Source organism: Lithobates pipiens, unplaced genomic scaffold, assembly GCF_037356315.1.
Source record: "Lithobates pipiens isolate NorthernLeopardFrog02 unplaced genomic scaffold, aLitPip1_a1.2 Scaffold_8, whole genome shotgun sequence".
Taxonomy (NCBI): domain Eukaryota; kingdom Metazoa; phylum Chordata; class Amphibia; order Anura; family Ranidae; genus Lithobates; species Lithobates pipiens.
The window spans coordinates 654,826,492-654,842,707 of record NW_027507903.1 but is presented as its reverse complement, the minus strand read 5'-3'; the positions used below and the strand labels follow the sequence as shown (position 1 = coordinate 654,842,707).

The following is a 16,216-nucleotide window of genomic DNA, read 5'->3' as shown; positions in this document are numbered from 1 at the left end:
TGATTTTATCACCTTTATGTGAGTAGTTTTGTGTTTGAACACAAAAATGAAATCTTATACTTAAGCGGTGAGCACTCAGATCTTTTCTTTCTACCCATGACCCGGCGTCCTTGCTGAGATCTAAGGAGACGTGAGAGAGGGTTTATGGTCCGTGTTAACCCTTTTGATACCCGCTTGCATGGCCACCTGTTTGCACAGGGGTCCGTGCCATAAGGTGAGAGTGATTAGTTAGACCGGAGGTGGAGGGACTGTCACGCTACTGTGGGAAAAAAAAAAATTACGTCAGTGCTACAGTTTGAATTTAAAACGTATTTGTGTGAACTGTGAAGTTAAGTCATGGATTGTGGAAACTAACTAGTGTCAGGTGATTGTATATAGTGTATACCACATTTACCACTGACTAATGCAGAGTTGCAATGCAAGGAGATCAGCTAGTAGTTGGATCTGTATGTGCGTTGTAACTAATCGAAATTAGTCGATGAATCGATTTAAAAAAAAAAAATTGATTAATCGAACACAAAATTTTTAATCAGTAACAGTCCTAAAATATATATATAATTACAGCCGTGAATTAGTGTCACCTCTGCTACTCTATCTCCATATATATATAAAATGACAAATGCTTCGATATAATGGACAAAGTGACTGCGTGCCTCCATGAAAAAACACAGCTGATGTTTCAACACTTACATAAATATACCATATACAAAACCATAAAGTGACTAGTGCTCACACAAATGTGACTGGTGCTCTATGTAATAAACAAACAAAAAGTGACTTAGTGCTCTAAGAATAGTCCCATAAGCAAAAAAAAAAACAGCTTCTTGGGGAGGATTCTTTCACATATGAATGGTGCGTGGTGATGTGATCCGTGCTCCTATTGCCAATACACTCACCGGGAACCTCTAAGCCCTCCCGGGGTATTGCACAGTCACAGTATGTGCCACTGTGTAGCAATTCAAGGACTCCCAGACTTCGATGCAATGGCGCTATTAGGTATTGATCTCATATATTCACCACATAAAAGAGAAGGGAATGGTCATTGTATAATTCCGTTTTAAAATCCAAATTTTTATTGTAACAAATAGTCTACTCACATTTCCATGAGAAATATACAAGCGAAAACCAAACATACACGCTGTGTCAGCGAAAAACCGGAAGTGACACAATTATTAATTATTAATTTGTTCCATTCCATTTATTTAGATGCAGCATTCGTTATTTCAGATAATTCGTAACTTTGGATCAATTTGTTATGTTCAATAACAGACACATTTTAAAGGAGATTCCAATACCTATAATTTTATAGTTAGTTACATAGTAGGTGAGGTTGAAAAAAAGTCCATCAAGTCCAACCTATGTGTATGACTATATGTCAGTATTACATTGTATATCTCTGTATGTTGCGGTCATTCAGGTGCTTACCTAATAGTTTCTTGAAACTTATCAATGCTCCCCGCTGAGACCACTGCCTGTGGAAGGGAATTCCACATCCTTGACGCTCTTACAGTAAAAAGCCCTCTACGTAGTTTAAGGTTAAACCTCTTTTCTTCTAATTTTAATGAGTGGCCACAAGTCTTGTTAAACTGCCTTCTGTGAAAAAGGTTTTTATCCGTATTGTGGGGTCCCCAGTATGGTATTTGTAAATTGAAATCATATCCCCTCTCAAGCATCAGTCCAGAGCTCACAACTTTTCCTCATAACTAATATTCTCCAGACACTTTATTAGATTTGTTGCCCTTCTTTGTACTCGCTCCATTTCCAGCACATCCTTCCTGAGGACTGGTGCCCAGAACTGGACGACATACTCCAGGTGCGGCCGGACCAGCGCGGGAGAATTATTGTTTTATCTCTGGAGTTGATCCCCTTTTTAATGCCAATATGCTGTTTGCTTTGTTAGCAGCAGCTTGGCATTGTATGTCATTGCTGAGCCCATCATCTACTAGGACTCCCAGGTCCTTTTCCATTCTAGATTCCATCAGAGGTTCTCCCCCCAGTGTATAGATAGCATTCATATTTTGGGCACCCAAATGCATTATTTTACATTTTTCTACATTGAACCTCATTTGCCATGTAGTTGCCCACCCCATTAATTTGTTTAGACCTTTTTGCAAGGTTTCCACATCCTGAGGAGAAGTTATTGCCCTGCTTAGCTTAGTATTGTCCACAAATTCAGAGATTGAACTATTTACCCCATCCCCATCCTCCAGGTCGTTTATGAATAAATTAAATAGGATTGGTCCCAGCACAGAACCCTGTGGGACCCCACTACCCACCCCTGACCATTCAGAGTACTCCCCATTTATCACCACTCTCTGAACTCGCCAGTGTAGCCAGTTTTCAATCCATGTACTCACCCTATGGTCCATGCCAACAGACCTTATTTTGTACAGTAAACGTTTATGGGGAACTGTGTCAAATGTTTTTGCAAAATCCAGATACACCACGTCTATGGGCCTTCCTTTATCTAGATGGCAACTCACCTCCTCATAGAAGGTTAGTAGATTGATTTGGCAAGAATGATTCTTAATGAATCCATGCTGATTACTGCTAATGATACCGTTCTCATTACTAAAATTTTGTATAAAGTCCCTTATCATCCCCTCCAAGAGTTTACATACTATTGATGTTAGGCTAACTGGTCTGTAATTCCCAGTTATGTATGTTGGGCCCTTTTTAAATATTGGTGCTACATTGGCTTTTCTCCAATCAGCTGGTACCATTCCAGTCAGTAGACTGTCAGTAAAAATTAGGAACAATGGTCTGGCAATTACTTGACTGAGTTCCCCAAGTACCCTTGGGTGCAAGCCATCTAGTTTCGGTGATTTATTAATGTTAAGTTTCTCAAGTCTAATTTTAATTCTGTCCTCTGTTGATCATGGAGGTGCTTCCTGTGATGTGTCATGAGGATAAACAGTGCAGTTTTGGTTACTGAAGCCCCCAATTCCCTCGTGAAGACTGAGGAGAAGAATAAATTCAATACCTTTGCCATCTCCTCATTCTTTGTAACCAGATGTCCTTCCTCATTCTTTATGGGGCCACTATGGTCTGTCCTCCCTTTTTTACTGTTTACATACTTAAAGAATTTCTTGGTATTTTTTCATTGCTCTCCTCAGCTATGTGTCTTTCATGTTCTATCTTAGCCTTTCTTATTGCACCCTTACATTTCTTGTTGAATTTTTTATAAAGTCTGAATGCTGATGATGATCCCTCAACCTTGTATTTTTTGAAGGCCTTCTCCTTTGTTTTGCTTTTATATGCATTTTTACATTGGAGTTAAGCCATCCAGGACTTTTGTTTGCTCTTTTAAATTATTATTATTATTAGTTAGTTATTATTTCGAATTTTGGGATTTTCGTTCTTTCGAATCTTCGTATTTTCTTTCTTATTTTTGTATTTTTGAATCTTTCAAATTTACAAATTTAAAAAATTACAAATTGCGATCATAATGAATGACCCAAAAAAACTACAAAAAAAAAGAGAAAAACAAACACATTTTTGGAATATTTATGTGAAAAAAATATATATAAAAATGTTATATGTGTACAGTGTTGCATGACTGCACAATTGTCATTTAAAGTGTGACAGTGCCGAAAATTGGCCTGGGCAGGAAGGGGGTAAAAGTGCCCAGTATAGAAGTGGTTAAAGTAAGCACTGGCAAAAATGTAGAATAGTGACCCTGCTACAATGGGTGAAATCTCATCTTTGCCATGACAGACTCACATTCGGAGCACCTAAGATAACACCCACATGGAATGCTGAGCCTCCATGGTTGAAAGAACGGAAATCTATTAGATTAATTGTGGTTGGGTTAGATGACACTGGACCTCCTCCAGCCAAGAAATTAAGAAGACTCTTTTTGACTCTCTGTAGCTTCTAAAGCACCTCACAGTGTGCGGTGAAATGTAGGACCCTATAAAACTGTGCAAGACTAAAGAAAAGGTTGGAGTACAGCTTGAAATCTGCAGATTGGACACTCTGAGATCCTCCCATTCTAGAAGAATAACAAGTCCCAGCATATCCTGCAGCAATATTTTATGCAGTAGTAGATTCTTTGTGATGGAGAAGGAGAAAAGGCGGACAGAGATATCAGTGTCCTTTGAAGTCCATCAGTGCAGATCAGAAGATGATCTTCTTCTCACAGACATATGAGTTGTTCAGGGAACAATGAACATCATTCCAATCATTACTCACTAGCCTTAACACAGCACAGTCTTCCCCTCCTCCGTAAGCATGACCCTTAAAATCATCAGGCTGACCCTTCCCCCAGAACCTGAAGGACAAAAGAGACAATAGTGATTAGACCAAGGCAGAAACTGAGCAGAACTGGGACCTAAGAAATGCTTTAAAATGTGATTTTCAAATTGTGAGCCCAACAATTGTGATGGATTGTAAGAGAGCTGACCACATGTTACAATTTAATCGTACAATCCACTGAGGTTAGATCAGTTGGGGCCAACCACACGTGAGGATTTATTTCCCTCACCTCGTTCCCTAATTGGCTATGTGAGGAGTAGGGATGAGCCAATGGTTTGGCCTGGACCTAGGCTGTTACCCCCTGTACACACGGGCGGACATTCTGCAAACCAAATCTGTCGGATTTTGTCCGTCGGATTTTGCCTGCCGGATCTTGTCAGAAACTGTTGCATACACACGGTCGGACTAAGTTGTCGAAAAATCCGATCATTCAGAACGTGATGACGTAATTTCGTTACGATGGGACTACATTCAGGCTAGTAGCCAATAGCTTTGATGTAGGAATTTGATCTGAGCATGCGTGGCACTTGGTCCGATCAAAATTCTCTACACATGATCGGAGTATGTCCGATCGAACCAGTTGGTCGGAAAATATTTCCAACATGTTGGAAAATTGGGTCCGACGGAATCAGTCCGATGCATACCACACACAGTCGGATTATCCAACAACATGGTCCGATAGGACACATTCCGACGGATTCCCCGACCATGTGTACAAGGGCTAAGGCCGCGTACACACGCGCGGACTGTTCGCCCAACCTTGTTCGTCAAACAGTTTCGGCAAACAGTCCGCTCAAAATTTGCATGAGCGGACTTGCCCACACACGAGCGGACTGTTTCAGCGAACTGTTTGCCAAACAGTTCGCTCAACTTTTGAAATGAACGGACTCGCCCACGTAAGGCGGAGCCAAGTCCACCCATTTCGAGCGCGTGTACAGGTAGGCGGGGCCCGCGAAGGAGACGTCGCGGGATCCGCCGCCTGGAATGGGCTTAAAGGGGAACCCCAACGCCGGAAAAAATCGGCGTGGGGGTTCCCCCAAAGTCCACAACAGACCCTTGTCCGAGCACGCTACCTGGCCGGCCAGGAAAGGGGGGCGAGCGAGCGCGCCCCCCCTCCTGAGCCGTACCAGGCCGCGTGCCCTCAACATGGGGGGTGCCTTGGGGAAGGGGGGGCCGCGCGGCCCCCCCACCCCAAAGCACCTTGTCCCCATGTTGATGAGGACAAGGGCCTCTTCCCGACAACCCTGGCCGTTGGTTGTCGGGGTTTGCGGGCGGGGGGCTTATCGGAATCCGGGAGCCCCCTTTAATAAGGGGGCCCCCGGATACCGGCCCCCCACCCTATGTGAATGAGTATGGGGTACAATGTACCCCTACCCATTCACCTGTGAAATAAAGTACAAAAAAAAAACACAACACAGGGAAAAAATATTTTATTGCACAGCTCCGGGGGTCTTCCGTCTTCGGGGGTCTTCTCGCCGGACTCCTCCGCTATCTTCGTGTAGCTCTTTTACTAGCGGAGGAGCCCGGCTTTCTTCCTCCCCACCGCCGGCCTCTTCTCCCGACTTTGGGGGTCTTGTCCCCCTCTTCGGTTCTTCTGCCGGGCCACCGCGCCTTCTTATAGCTCTTTTACAGGCGGTGGCCCGGTCTTCTGTCGCCGCTGCCTTCCGTTCTTCTGTCGCCGCCTTCGGTTCTTCTGCCGGGCCACCGCGCCTTCTTGTAGCTCTTTTACAGGCGGTGGCCCGGTCGTCTGTCGCCGCTGTCGCCGTCGCCCCCTTCCGTTCTTGTTCTTCTTCTTGTTCTTCTTCTTCTTCCCCAGGAGATGTTGACACGTCGCTCTCTCCGGCCGGAATGCCAGAGCCGCGCTGTGCGGTCACTTATATAGTGACAATGGGGCGGTGTCACATGGTATATGTCACATGGGTTGGTCACATGGGTTGATGTCACCATGTGACCAACCCATGTGACATATACCATGTGACACCGCCCCATTGTCACTATATAAGTGGCAGCGGAGCGTGTCTCTGGCATTCCGGCCGGAGAGCTCGTCGAGTCAACATCTCCAGGAGAAGAAGAAGAAGAACAAGAACGGAAGGCGGCGGCGGCGACAGCGGCGACAGAAGACCGGGCCACCGCCTGTAAAAGAGCTACAAGAAGGCGCGGTGGCCCGGCAGAAGAACCGAAGGCGGCGACAGAAGAACGGAAGGCAGCGGCGACAGAAGACCGGGCCACCGCCTGTAAAAGAGCTATAAGAAGGCGCGGTGGCCCCCTTCCCCAAGGCACCCCCCATGTTGAGGGCACGCGGCCTGGTACGGCTCAGGAGGGGAGGCGCGCTCGCTCGCCCCCCTTTCCTGGCCGGCCGGGTAGCGTGCTCGGACAAGGGTCTGTTGTGGACTTTGGGGGAACCCCCACGCCGATTTTTTTCGGCGTTGGGGTTCCCCTTTAAGCCCATTCCAGGCGGCGGAGCCCGCGACGTCTCCTTCGCGGGCCCCGCCTACCTGTACACGCGCTCGAAATGGGCGGACTTTCCGAGCGGGAACAGTTTGCTCATTTCGAAAGTGGCCTACACACGGGTGGACTGTTCGCTCAAACACAGTTTCAGCGGACAGTTTTTCGGAATTTCCGAAAGACTTTGTCCGTCCAACTGTCCGCTGAAACTGTCCGCTGAAAGCCCACACACGGGCGGACTGTCCGCCCAAACACTGTTCAGCGGACAAGGTTGGGCGAACAGTCCGCCCGTGTGTACGCGGCCTTAGAGTGTTTCAAAGAATGCCCAAACTTTTGCAGGTTTGGCCCCCTGTTCGGTGGGAGGTGAGCATCATCTATAGAAGTGGTATTTCTACCACTTCTATATATATATTAGCTTCCTGCTGTCAGTGGTTCCTAAAGAAGCAGGAAGTGGTGAAACCTTTGTGTCCCTAGAAACCACCTCTGACACATTACTTACATGGGCGGGAATCTCTGGGTACTTAAGCAAAGGGACGGGGATAGCAGCAACATCGCTGCCCAAATATGGTCACTGGTCAATGATGTCATTACTCTCCCCACGCCTTCCCATATATAGCTGATGACAGCATGAGGAGCTGTTATTTGGTGAGCAGTACCATTGGGAATGGCAATATGCACTGGGTGAAGTTTTTAATTCCAGCAATTTGGCAGGTTTTGGGCATCATGATTGATTATAGATTTACAATGATGGACTCTTGCTTTTTTGTTTTGTTTTTTTCTTTTTGGGGGGACGTGGTGGTAAAAAAAGGACTTGTGGATTTGTGGATGTCTTTAATTCTACTGTATGTACCCATTCACATGGATGGAGGGCAGTATGGGTAGGCCCCAATATTTTTAACGGTGTCCTCTAGACTCTGATAAGCCCCACTAACTCATAGATCATGCATACATTAAGGCTTTCTGTATGAAAAAGTGTTGTAAAGCGCTAGGTGGAGTGAATTTAAGTCTCAACAATGCACTTCAGCTCATGGATTAGCCACCTTTTCAGATCATTTTGCCAGATCTTAAATTTAGGAATGTGTGAGAAGGATTCTTAAATTTGAGGTTTCGGTGTCTTACATTGGAGTGTTGTTATAAGGAGTTCCATCCACCCATTTCCAGGTTCCATGCAAATCCGTTAGACCGAGCCACGTAAATCTCTTGTTTGCAATCCCACTCAGAAAATTCTTAAGAAAGACAAAAGATAGAAGTTGTGTGAATATTAAATAATATGCATATATACTTTTCAGCCAATTTGACGGGCACCAGGAGGAAACCAACTTAAAGAAACTCTGCTGCCCGGCTGTCATTGGCTTGTTTTGGCTACAGCTTTAATACCTGCATCTGAGCGTTCCTGTGCTCCAGCATTCACAACATTTCAGTGGTATCCAGACTGTCATCTGACCATCCACAGGGCCAATACCTACCACAGGTACCTGTGCCACTCCTCATCCGGCTACACACTGTCATTAACTCCAGGGGGTATTGGACAGGAGATGTAAGGGAAGCCCTTGTCAGATGTAAATATAAATGTATTTAAGATACAGTAGTTACCAATATGGGGCCCTTTGAGTAAGTGGGGCTGTTCTGCAACACCCATTAATGTTACAAGAAAAGATGGCTGTCCCCACAGCTCTGAGCTCTTATCATAGAGACTATGAAGGAGTATGAAGAGTCATTTATGAGGATCAGTGACTATGAAACGCCAGATTGGACTTACTCTCCAATAGGGATGAGCCGAACACCCCCCGGTTCGGTTCGCACCAGAACTTTCGAACGGACCGAAAATTAGTGCGAACTTTAGAACCCCAATGAAGTCTATGGGACTCGAACGTTTAAAATAAAAAGTGCTAATTTTAATGGCTATTAAAGTGAAAAAAAAATGTTAAATATTCCTTTAAATATGGTGCCTGGGGGGTGTCTATAGTATGCCTGTGAAGTGGCACGTGTTTCCCGCGTTTAGAACAGTCCCTGCACAAAATGACAATTAACGGAAAAAAAGTCATTTAAAACTGCTTGCAGTTTTAATGTTATATCTGGTTCCAGCAATATGGATGAAAATCCTTGAGAAAAATGGCATGGGTAGCCCCCCCCCCCCCCCGCCTATTACCAGCCCCTTTGGGTCTTGTATGGATATTAAGGGGAACCCTGTACCCAAATTAAAAAAAGGAAAGGTGTGGGGCCCCCAGGCCCTATATACTCAAAACAGCAGTATACAGGCGGTGCAAACAAGACAGGGACTGTGTAGGTTTGTTGTGTTAAGTAGAATCTGTTTGTAATTTTGAACTGGTACATTTTGAAAGTGGAGCTCCAGTCAAAAAATCTATTTTTAAGCTTTTTGGAAAACATGGGAAGGGTTATCACCCCTGTATAATTTTTTTTGCCGTCCATCTTTTTTCGTCTCACTTCCTGTTGTCTCCCTCTGTTTGCAAGCAGGAGACGTTTGTAAGTTGGATGTTTGAAAGTAAGGGCCTGCCCTATATGCTCTGCAGAAATGGGGGCCTAAGGTGTTGGTGTTGCCACAACACTGTAAGCCCTCAAAGTGACCCTTTTTGGGGAGCGCTGGAGTTCCCTGCTGGGAACGATTATATCAAGAATTGTAATTACATGCCATTGTTGAACAGTGGTAGAAAAATTGGGCCTTTGGTCGTTGTGGTGGTGGTGCTGGTGCCACGACACTATAAATCCTCAGTTACTCTTGCTGGGTGCAGGAAAGGGCCCTGCTGTGAAATATTATATCAAGAATTGTAATTACATGCCCCTGTTAAACAGGGGCTGAAAAATAGGGCCTTAGGCACTGGTTGCTGGTGCCACGACACTGCAACCTCTCCCATATACTCTAGTTGTAGTACAGGAATGAGCCCTGCTGCAAAGAATTGCATCAAAAATTGTAATTACATGCCCCTGTTAAACAGGGGCTGAAAAATTGGGCCTATACACTGCAACCTCTACCATATACTCTAGGTGGAGTGCAGAAATGAGCCCTGCTGCAAAGCATTGCATCAAAAATTGTATTACATGCCCCTGTTAAACAGAGGCTGAAAAATTGGGCCTTAGGCACTGGTGCTGGTGCCAAGACACTGCAACCTCTCCCATATACTCTAGTTGAAGTGCAGGAATGAGCCCTGCTGCAAAGCATTGCATCAAAAATTGTATTATATGCCCCTGTTAAACAGAGGGTGAAAAATTGGGCCTTAGGCACTGGTGCTGGTGCCACGACACTGCAACCTCTGCCATATACTCTAGTTGGAGTGCAGGAATGAGCCCTGCTGCAAAGCATTGCATCAAAAATTGTAATTACACGTCCCTGTTAAACAGGGGCTGAAAAATTGGGCTGGTGGCACTGGTGCTGGTGCCACGACACTGCAACCTCTCCCATATACTCTATTTGGAGTGCAGGAATTAGCCCTGCTGAAAAGTATTGCATCAAAAAATGTAATTACATGCCCCTGTTAAACAGGGGCTGAAAAATTGGGCTGGTGGCATCACCCAGAACCAAAAATGTTCTTCCAAGATATCAGCGGGATCATTGAGGAGGAAGAGGATAGTCAGTCAACATAACAGGACAGTCACTCAGCATCAGCATAGGCAGTCTTGAAGGGATGTGACATTTAAAAAAAAAATATTCAGTTTCATCAGCTTCAGGTGCTTGGTAGCTGGCGGTGATTAGGGATGAGCTTCGTGTTCGAGTCGAACGTACGTACGACTCGAACATTGGCTGTTCGTCCGTTCGGCGAAATCCGAACTCTTGGTCCGTTCGCATCAAAATTCGTGTGGCGCTCACGGCCCACAATGCACTGCGATGGCGCAGTGCATTGCTGGCTCATGATTGGCCAAGCATGCACTGTGACCCCGCATGCTTGGCCAATCGCAGCGCCAGCAGCGAGGAGAGCCATGATTGGCCACAGGCTTAGCTCAGGCTGTGTAGTGCACGCCCCACACTATATAAGGCCGCCTTTGAGGCGGCCTCGTGTAGTGTGTTGGCATCTGAAGCAGTGGGTGTTCTGTGTACCTTCAACACAGTTACACACCGATCGTTTTTGGCTGATTTCCTATCTTGCTCTTGTGTAGTGGTTATTGTCTGTGCCCTGACCGCAGTATACACCACTATATTCACCTCACCTATATAGCTAGTGATCTATCTTTTATAATAGAGCTTGCAGTCAGTAGTGTCAGGAGAGTGCGTGCTGTCTGCGTGCTCTGTACCCAGTACATACCGCTATAATCCACCTACATAGCTGTTCTCTATTTGAGCCCAATTGCCATCTGCAGGAGTTATTGGAAGTTGTGTGTGCCTCCAGCACAGCACAGTATACATCTGTATATACCCCTTTATCTCTGCTGTTTTCTGGTTATTGTCTGCGTGCCCTGACCGCAGTATACACCGCAATATTCACCTCAGCCTAAGGCCCAATTTTTCTTCCCCTGTTTAACAGGGGCGTTTAAGTACAATTTTTGATGCAATGCTTTGCAGCAGGGCTAATTCCAGCAAAAAAACTAGAGTATATGGAAGAGGTTGCAGTGTGGTGGCACCAGCAGCAGTGCCTAAGGCCAAATTTTTCTGCCCCTGTTTAACAGGGACATGTAATTACAATTCTTGATATAATATTTCACAGGAGGGCCCCTTCCTGTGCCCACCCAGAGTAACGGTGAGGACTTATAGTGTTGTGGCACCAGCACCACAACCACCAAAGGTAAATTTTTCTACCACTGTTCAACAATGGCATGTAATTACAATTCTTGATATAATCGTTCACAGCAGGGCGCTCCAGCGCCCACCAAGAGTCACTTTCAGGGCTTACAATGTTGTGGCAAAACCAACACCTTGTTCCGCCATTTCTGCAGAGCATATAGGGCAGGCCCCTACTTTCAAACATCCAACTTACAAACATCTCCTACTTGCAAACGGAAGGAGACAGCAGCAAGTGAGATGAAAAAAGATGGACGACAAAACAAATTATACAGGGGTGATAACCCTTCCCTATGTTTTCCAAAAAGCTTAAAAATAGTTTTTTTGACTGGAGCTACACTTTAAAAATGTACCAGTTGAAATTACAAACAGATTCAACTTAACACAACAAACCTACACAGTCCCTGTCTTGTTTGCACCGCCTGTATACTGCTGTTCTGAGTATATAGGGCCTGGGGGCCACACGCATTTCCTTTTTTTAATATGGGTACAGGGTTCCCCTTAATATGCGTACAAGACCCAAATAGGCTGGTAATGGGCAGGGAGGGCTACCCATGCCATTTTTCTCAATGATTTTCAACCATATTGCAGGAACCAGATATAACATTAAAACCGCAAGCAGTTTTAAATGGTGTTATTTCCGTTTAATGTCATTTTGTGCAGGGACTGTTCTAAACACGGGAAACACGTGGCACTTCACAGACATACTACAGACACCCCCCAGGCACCATATTTAAAGGAATATTTCACTTTTTTTTTCACTTTCATTGTCAGTAAAATCAGTGCTCCCGCCAAAACGGCCATTTTTAAAAACATTTTAGGCATTGACCCATGTCCCCTGGGGCAGGAGGCAGGTCCCCAAACCCTTTTTAGGACAGTATCTTGCATATTAGCCGTTAAAATTAGCACTTTCCATTTTGAACGTTCGAGTCCCATAGACTTCAATGGGGTTCTAACGTTCGTAACGAACATGGGGTCCGTTAGAAAGTTCTGGTACGAACCGAACCGGGGGGTGTTTGGCTCATCCCTAGCGGTGATCCAAGAATGATTCATCTTTATGAAGGTCAGCCGATCAACCGAGTCAGTGGACAGGTGCACCCTGTGATCAGTTACAAAGCCACCAGCAGCACTGAAGGTGCATTCTGAAAGAACGCTTGATGCAGGACAGGCCAGTAGCTCAATTGCATACTGTGCAAGCTCTGACCAGTGATCCATCCTCAAGACCCAGTAAGCCAGAGGATTTTCGGTGGGAAAGGTGTCCAAGTCTGACCTTGCCCCTAGGTATTCATGCTCCTGTAAATCAGACGCTGGCGATGGTTGCTGGAACCGATCATACCTTGGGGCTGCGGACTAAAAAATTGTCTGAACGCATCGGTCAGACAGCCACCTTCTCCACCACTCCTTCTGTGACTGACTGGAGGCTCAGCAAAATGTTGTCCAGGACCAGGAGTTTGTAACCTCCCAGTCTCTGGGAACGCGTTACACAGACCTTTCTGCAAGGCCTCCCGGAGATGTCTCATCCTCTGCTCCCTCTGCGATGGCAAGATAAGGTCGGCAACCTTACCCTTGTACCGTGGATCAAGGAGAGTGGCCAGCCAGTAATGGTCCCTCTCCTTGATCCGAAGAATACGAGGATCCTTCCGCAGGCTTTGCAGGATCAGGGAGGCCATGCAGCGTAGGTTAGCTGAGGCATTCGGTCTGGAGTCCTCTGGGTCACTAAGGACAACATGATCTGCAGCCACCTCCTCCCAGCCAATGATTTTCAGCCACATAGAAGTCCACAGGTTTCTTGGGAGTGTAAATCGTCCCTAAAAGACTGCTGCTGCTGATGCTGAGTGCGAGGCTCCACCTCCATGCTGACAAAATCCTCCTCCTCCTCCTCTTCCTGTGTGATGGGTGGGACAGCAGGAACACTGTCTAGATAAAGGGGGCCTTGAGAGGCAAGGAAGTCCTCCTCTTCCTGCCTCTGTTCTGCCTCAAGTGGCCTGTCCATTATTCCACGCAGCGTATGCTCCAACAGGTGGACAAGAGGTACAGTGTCACTGATGCATGCACTGTCACTGCTCACCATCCTTGTGGCCTCCTCAAATAGTGACAGGACAGTGCATGCATCCCTGATCATGCCCCACTGGCGTGGTGAAAAAAAAAACAAGCTCCCCTGACCCTGTCCTGGTGCCGTAGTTGCACAGGTACTCAATGATGGCCCTCTGCTGCGTGCGCAGCCGCAGCAGCATGGCCAACGTTGAGTTCCACCTGGTGGGCATGTCACATATAAGGCGGTTCTTGGGCAGGTTCAACTCCTTTTGGAGCTCAGCCAGCCAAGCACTGGCATTAAATGATCGACGGAAATGAACACAAAGTTTCCTGGCCCACCTCAGGACATCCTGTAAGCCTGTGTACCTGCCCAAGAACGGCTTCACCACCAGGTTAAGGACGTGAGCCACACAGGGCACATTGGTCAGTTGTCCTTGTCCGAGGGCGGAGAGGAGGTTGGTGCCATTGTTGCAAACCACCGAGCCGGAATTGCCTTTCGTAAGAAAAAGTGGCGTTTGGGGACCTGCCACTGAGGAATTGCACATTGCAAAAACTCACGGAAAGGGGCGGAGTTTACCAACTGAAAAGGCAGCAGTTGAAGTGCTAGCAATTTAGCCAAGCTAGCATTCAACCACTGGGCATGTGGATGGCTGGGAGTGAACATCTTTTAACGGTCCAGCAGCTGGGGCAGGGAAATTTGCCTGCTACAATCAGACGTGGGTGTACTGCTAGCAGAGTGCCTGCAAATACTTGGCTGTGACACACCTAATTCCACACCTTCATTCCTCTCAGTGCAGGTTTCAGAGAGGACTGATCCTGCCTGCAGCCAATTATGGCTCTCCTCACTGCCGGTGCTGTGATTGGCCAAGCAATGCGGGGTCACAGTGCATGCTTGGCCAATCATGAGCCAGCAATGCACTGTGATGATAAGTGCATTGTGGGCTGTGAGCGCCACGCAAATTTGGAGCGAATGGCCCATAACATTCGGTATTCGCCGAACGTGTGAACAGCCAGTGTTCGACTCGAACACCAAGCTCATCCCTAGTGGAAAACCTGTAGCCGTGTCCAGCATTACCAAAACGCAGTGTCCTTGTGGGATCAAGAGATGGAGAAAATGTGATCTGTCCCAGGGAGCTCGTTAAGGCGGTTTATTATTATTATTATACAGGATTTATATAGCGCCGACAGTTTACGCAGCGCTTTACAACATTGGTTTATATTCCTCATTGAGGTAAGAGCTCATTGAGGAAGATCACATATAGTAGAATCATTCATTACAAGAATTGTTTTTCACGAGATTTGTAGATCATACGGATTTTGTCACATTGTTTGAAAAGGACTTTCTTTCACAGCAATTGAACAATCGTTATCATTATAATTTTTGTGCATTTTTTGATGGATTTTGTCACAGTAATCATTTCAGTGTAATCCAATTATAGGAAGTTGCGCTGATCACTATTACATTTATACCCATTTTTTGTGCACTGTCTACACTAATGGTCTAGCAGCAACTTTCACATATATTCTATTCACTTATATTTGATTTTATTTGTTTGTTCACTTAGTGGCGCGAGGGATTACACTATTTTTCCAGTGAAGTGAACAGCCTCAGATGATACACAGAGATGAAACAAATCCTCCTACATACGTTTTACATGTATATCTGCTGTCTTTCCTGTTATATATTCTTTAAAAAGTGCATATTGTGTTTCAAATCTTTCTTCCTGTTTCAGCAGTAGGAGGGGAGTCTGGACATACTCTGTGTGTGAGCTGATTGGAGGAGAGGTATCCCCCCTCCACATAGGCAGGGACAATGAAACTTGCAAATATGCAGTCTGAATAGACAACTCTCTGCTAATCTATCCCTAAGCTCCCTTGTGACACAAATTTTAGGCTGCTTTTATCTTGTGTGTTGGAGAACTTGTCAAAAGTTCTCATGCTGATAACAGAGGAACGGAGCAGCAGAAAGACACTGCACTTAGAGCTTTGGAGAGAGATAAGTAAACACTGCAGATATATGTGCCCAGGTCAGATTTCATGAATGGGGTTTACAACCAGTTTAAACACTTAAGGACCGACCCCACATACATATACTGCGGCAGGGCGGCCCTTAAGTGCAAAATCACTTACCTGTACGTGATTCCTTGGATCGGCTCTGGGGCGCGTGCGTGTGCCGCTGGAGCCGTGCTCCCGCTGTGATTGGACACAGCAGGAGCCAATCAGCGGGTCCAGAGGCTGCGGCGGCTTCCGGTCACCCGTGATTGTTGAAGAGGGGCAGAGCGGCGGTCTGCTTATGAAAAGACGGCAGGCCGCCATTCTGTCAGAGAGGAAGAGAGAGATCTTGTGCTCCGGCTAATCAGGAACACAGATGCCTCTTTTCCTCCAGTCAGTCCATCCCCCACACAGTTAGAAATTATTCCCTAGGAGCACACTTAACCCTTTGATCGCCCCTGATGCTAGCCCCTTCCCTGGCAGTGTCATTTATACAGTGACAGTGCATTTTTTTTAGAACTGATCACTGTATTGGTGTCACTGGTTCCCAAAAAGTGGTGGCAGATTTGTCCTCCACAATGTCGCAATCCTGCTAAAAATCGCTGATCGCTGCCATTATTAGTAAAAGCAATAAAAAATAAATAAAAAGTCCATAAATATATCCCAAAGTTTGTGGATGCTGTAACTTTAGCACAAACCAGTCGATATACGCTTTTTGGGATTTTTTTTTTTTAAACCAAATATACCGTATGTATCGGG

At 45.9% G+C, this 16,216-nt stretch overlaps 1 protein-coding gene across 1 annotated transcript in view; it reads right to left on the bottom strand.

Annotated features, from left to right (window-relative positions):
- Positions 1–1,059: 1,059 nt before the first annotated feature.
- The window catches only part of LOC143962474 (asialoglycoprotein receptor 2-like), a 46,592-nt gene continuing 31,435 nt past the window's right edge, over positions 1,060–16,216 (bottom strand). Inside the window, exons 7-8 of the mRNA XM_077471748.1 lie at positions 7,822–7,928; positions 1,060–4,273 (exon numbers count right to left, since the gene is read on the bottom strand). Coding sequence (XP_077327874.1) covers positions 4,120–4,273; positions 7,822–7,928 — 261 coding nt within the window. The 3' untranslated portion in view covers positions 1,060–4,119. The remainder of the gene's footprint in view (positions 4,274–7,821; positions 7,929–16,216) is intronic.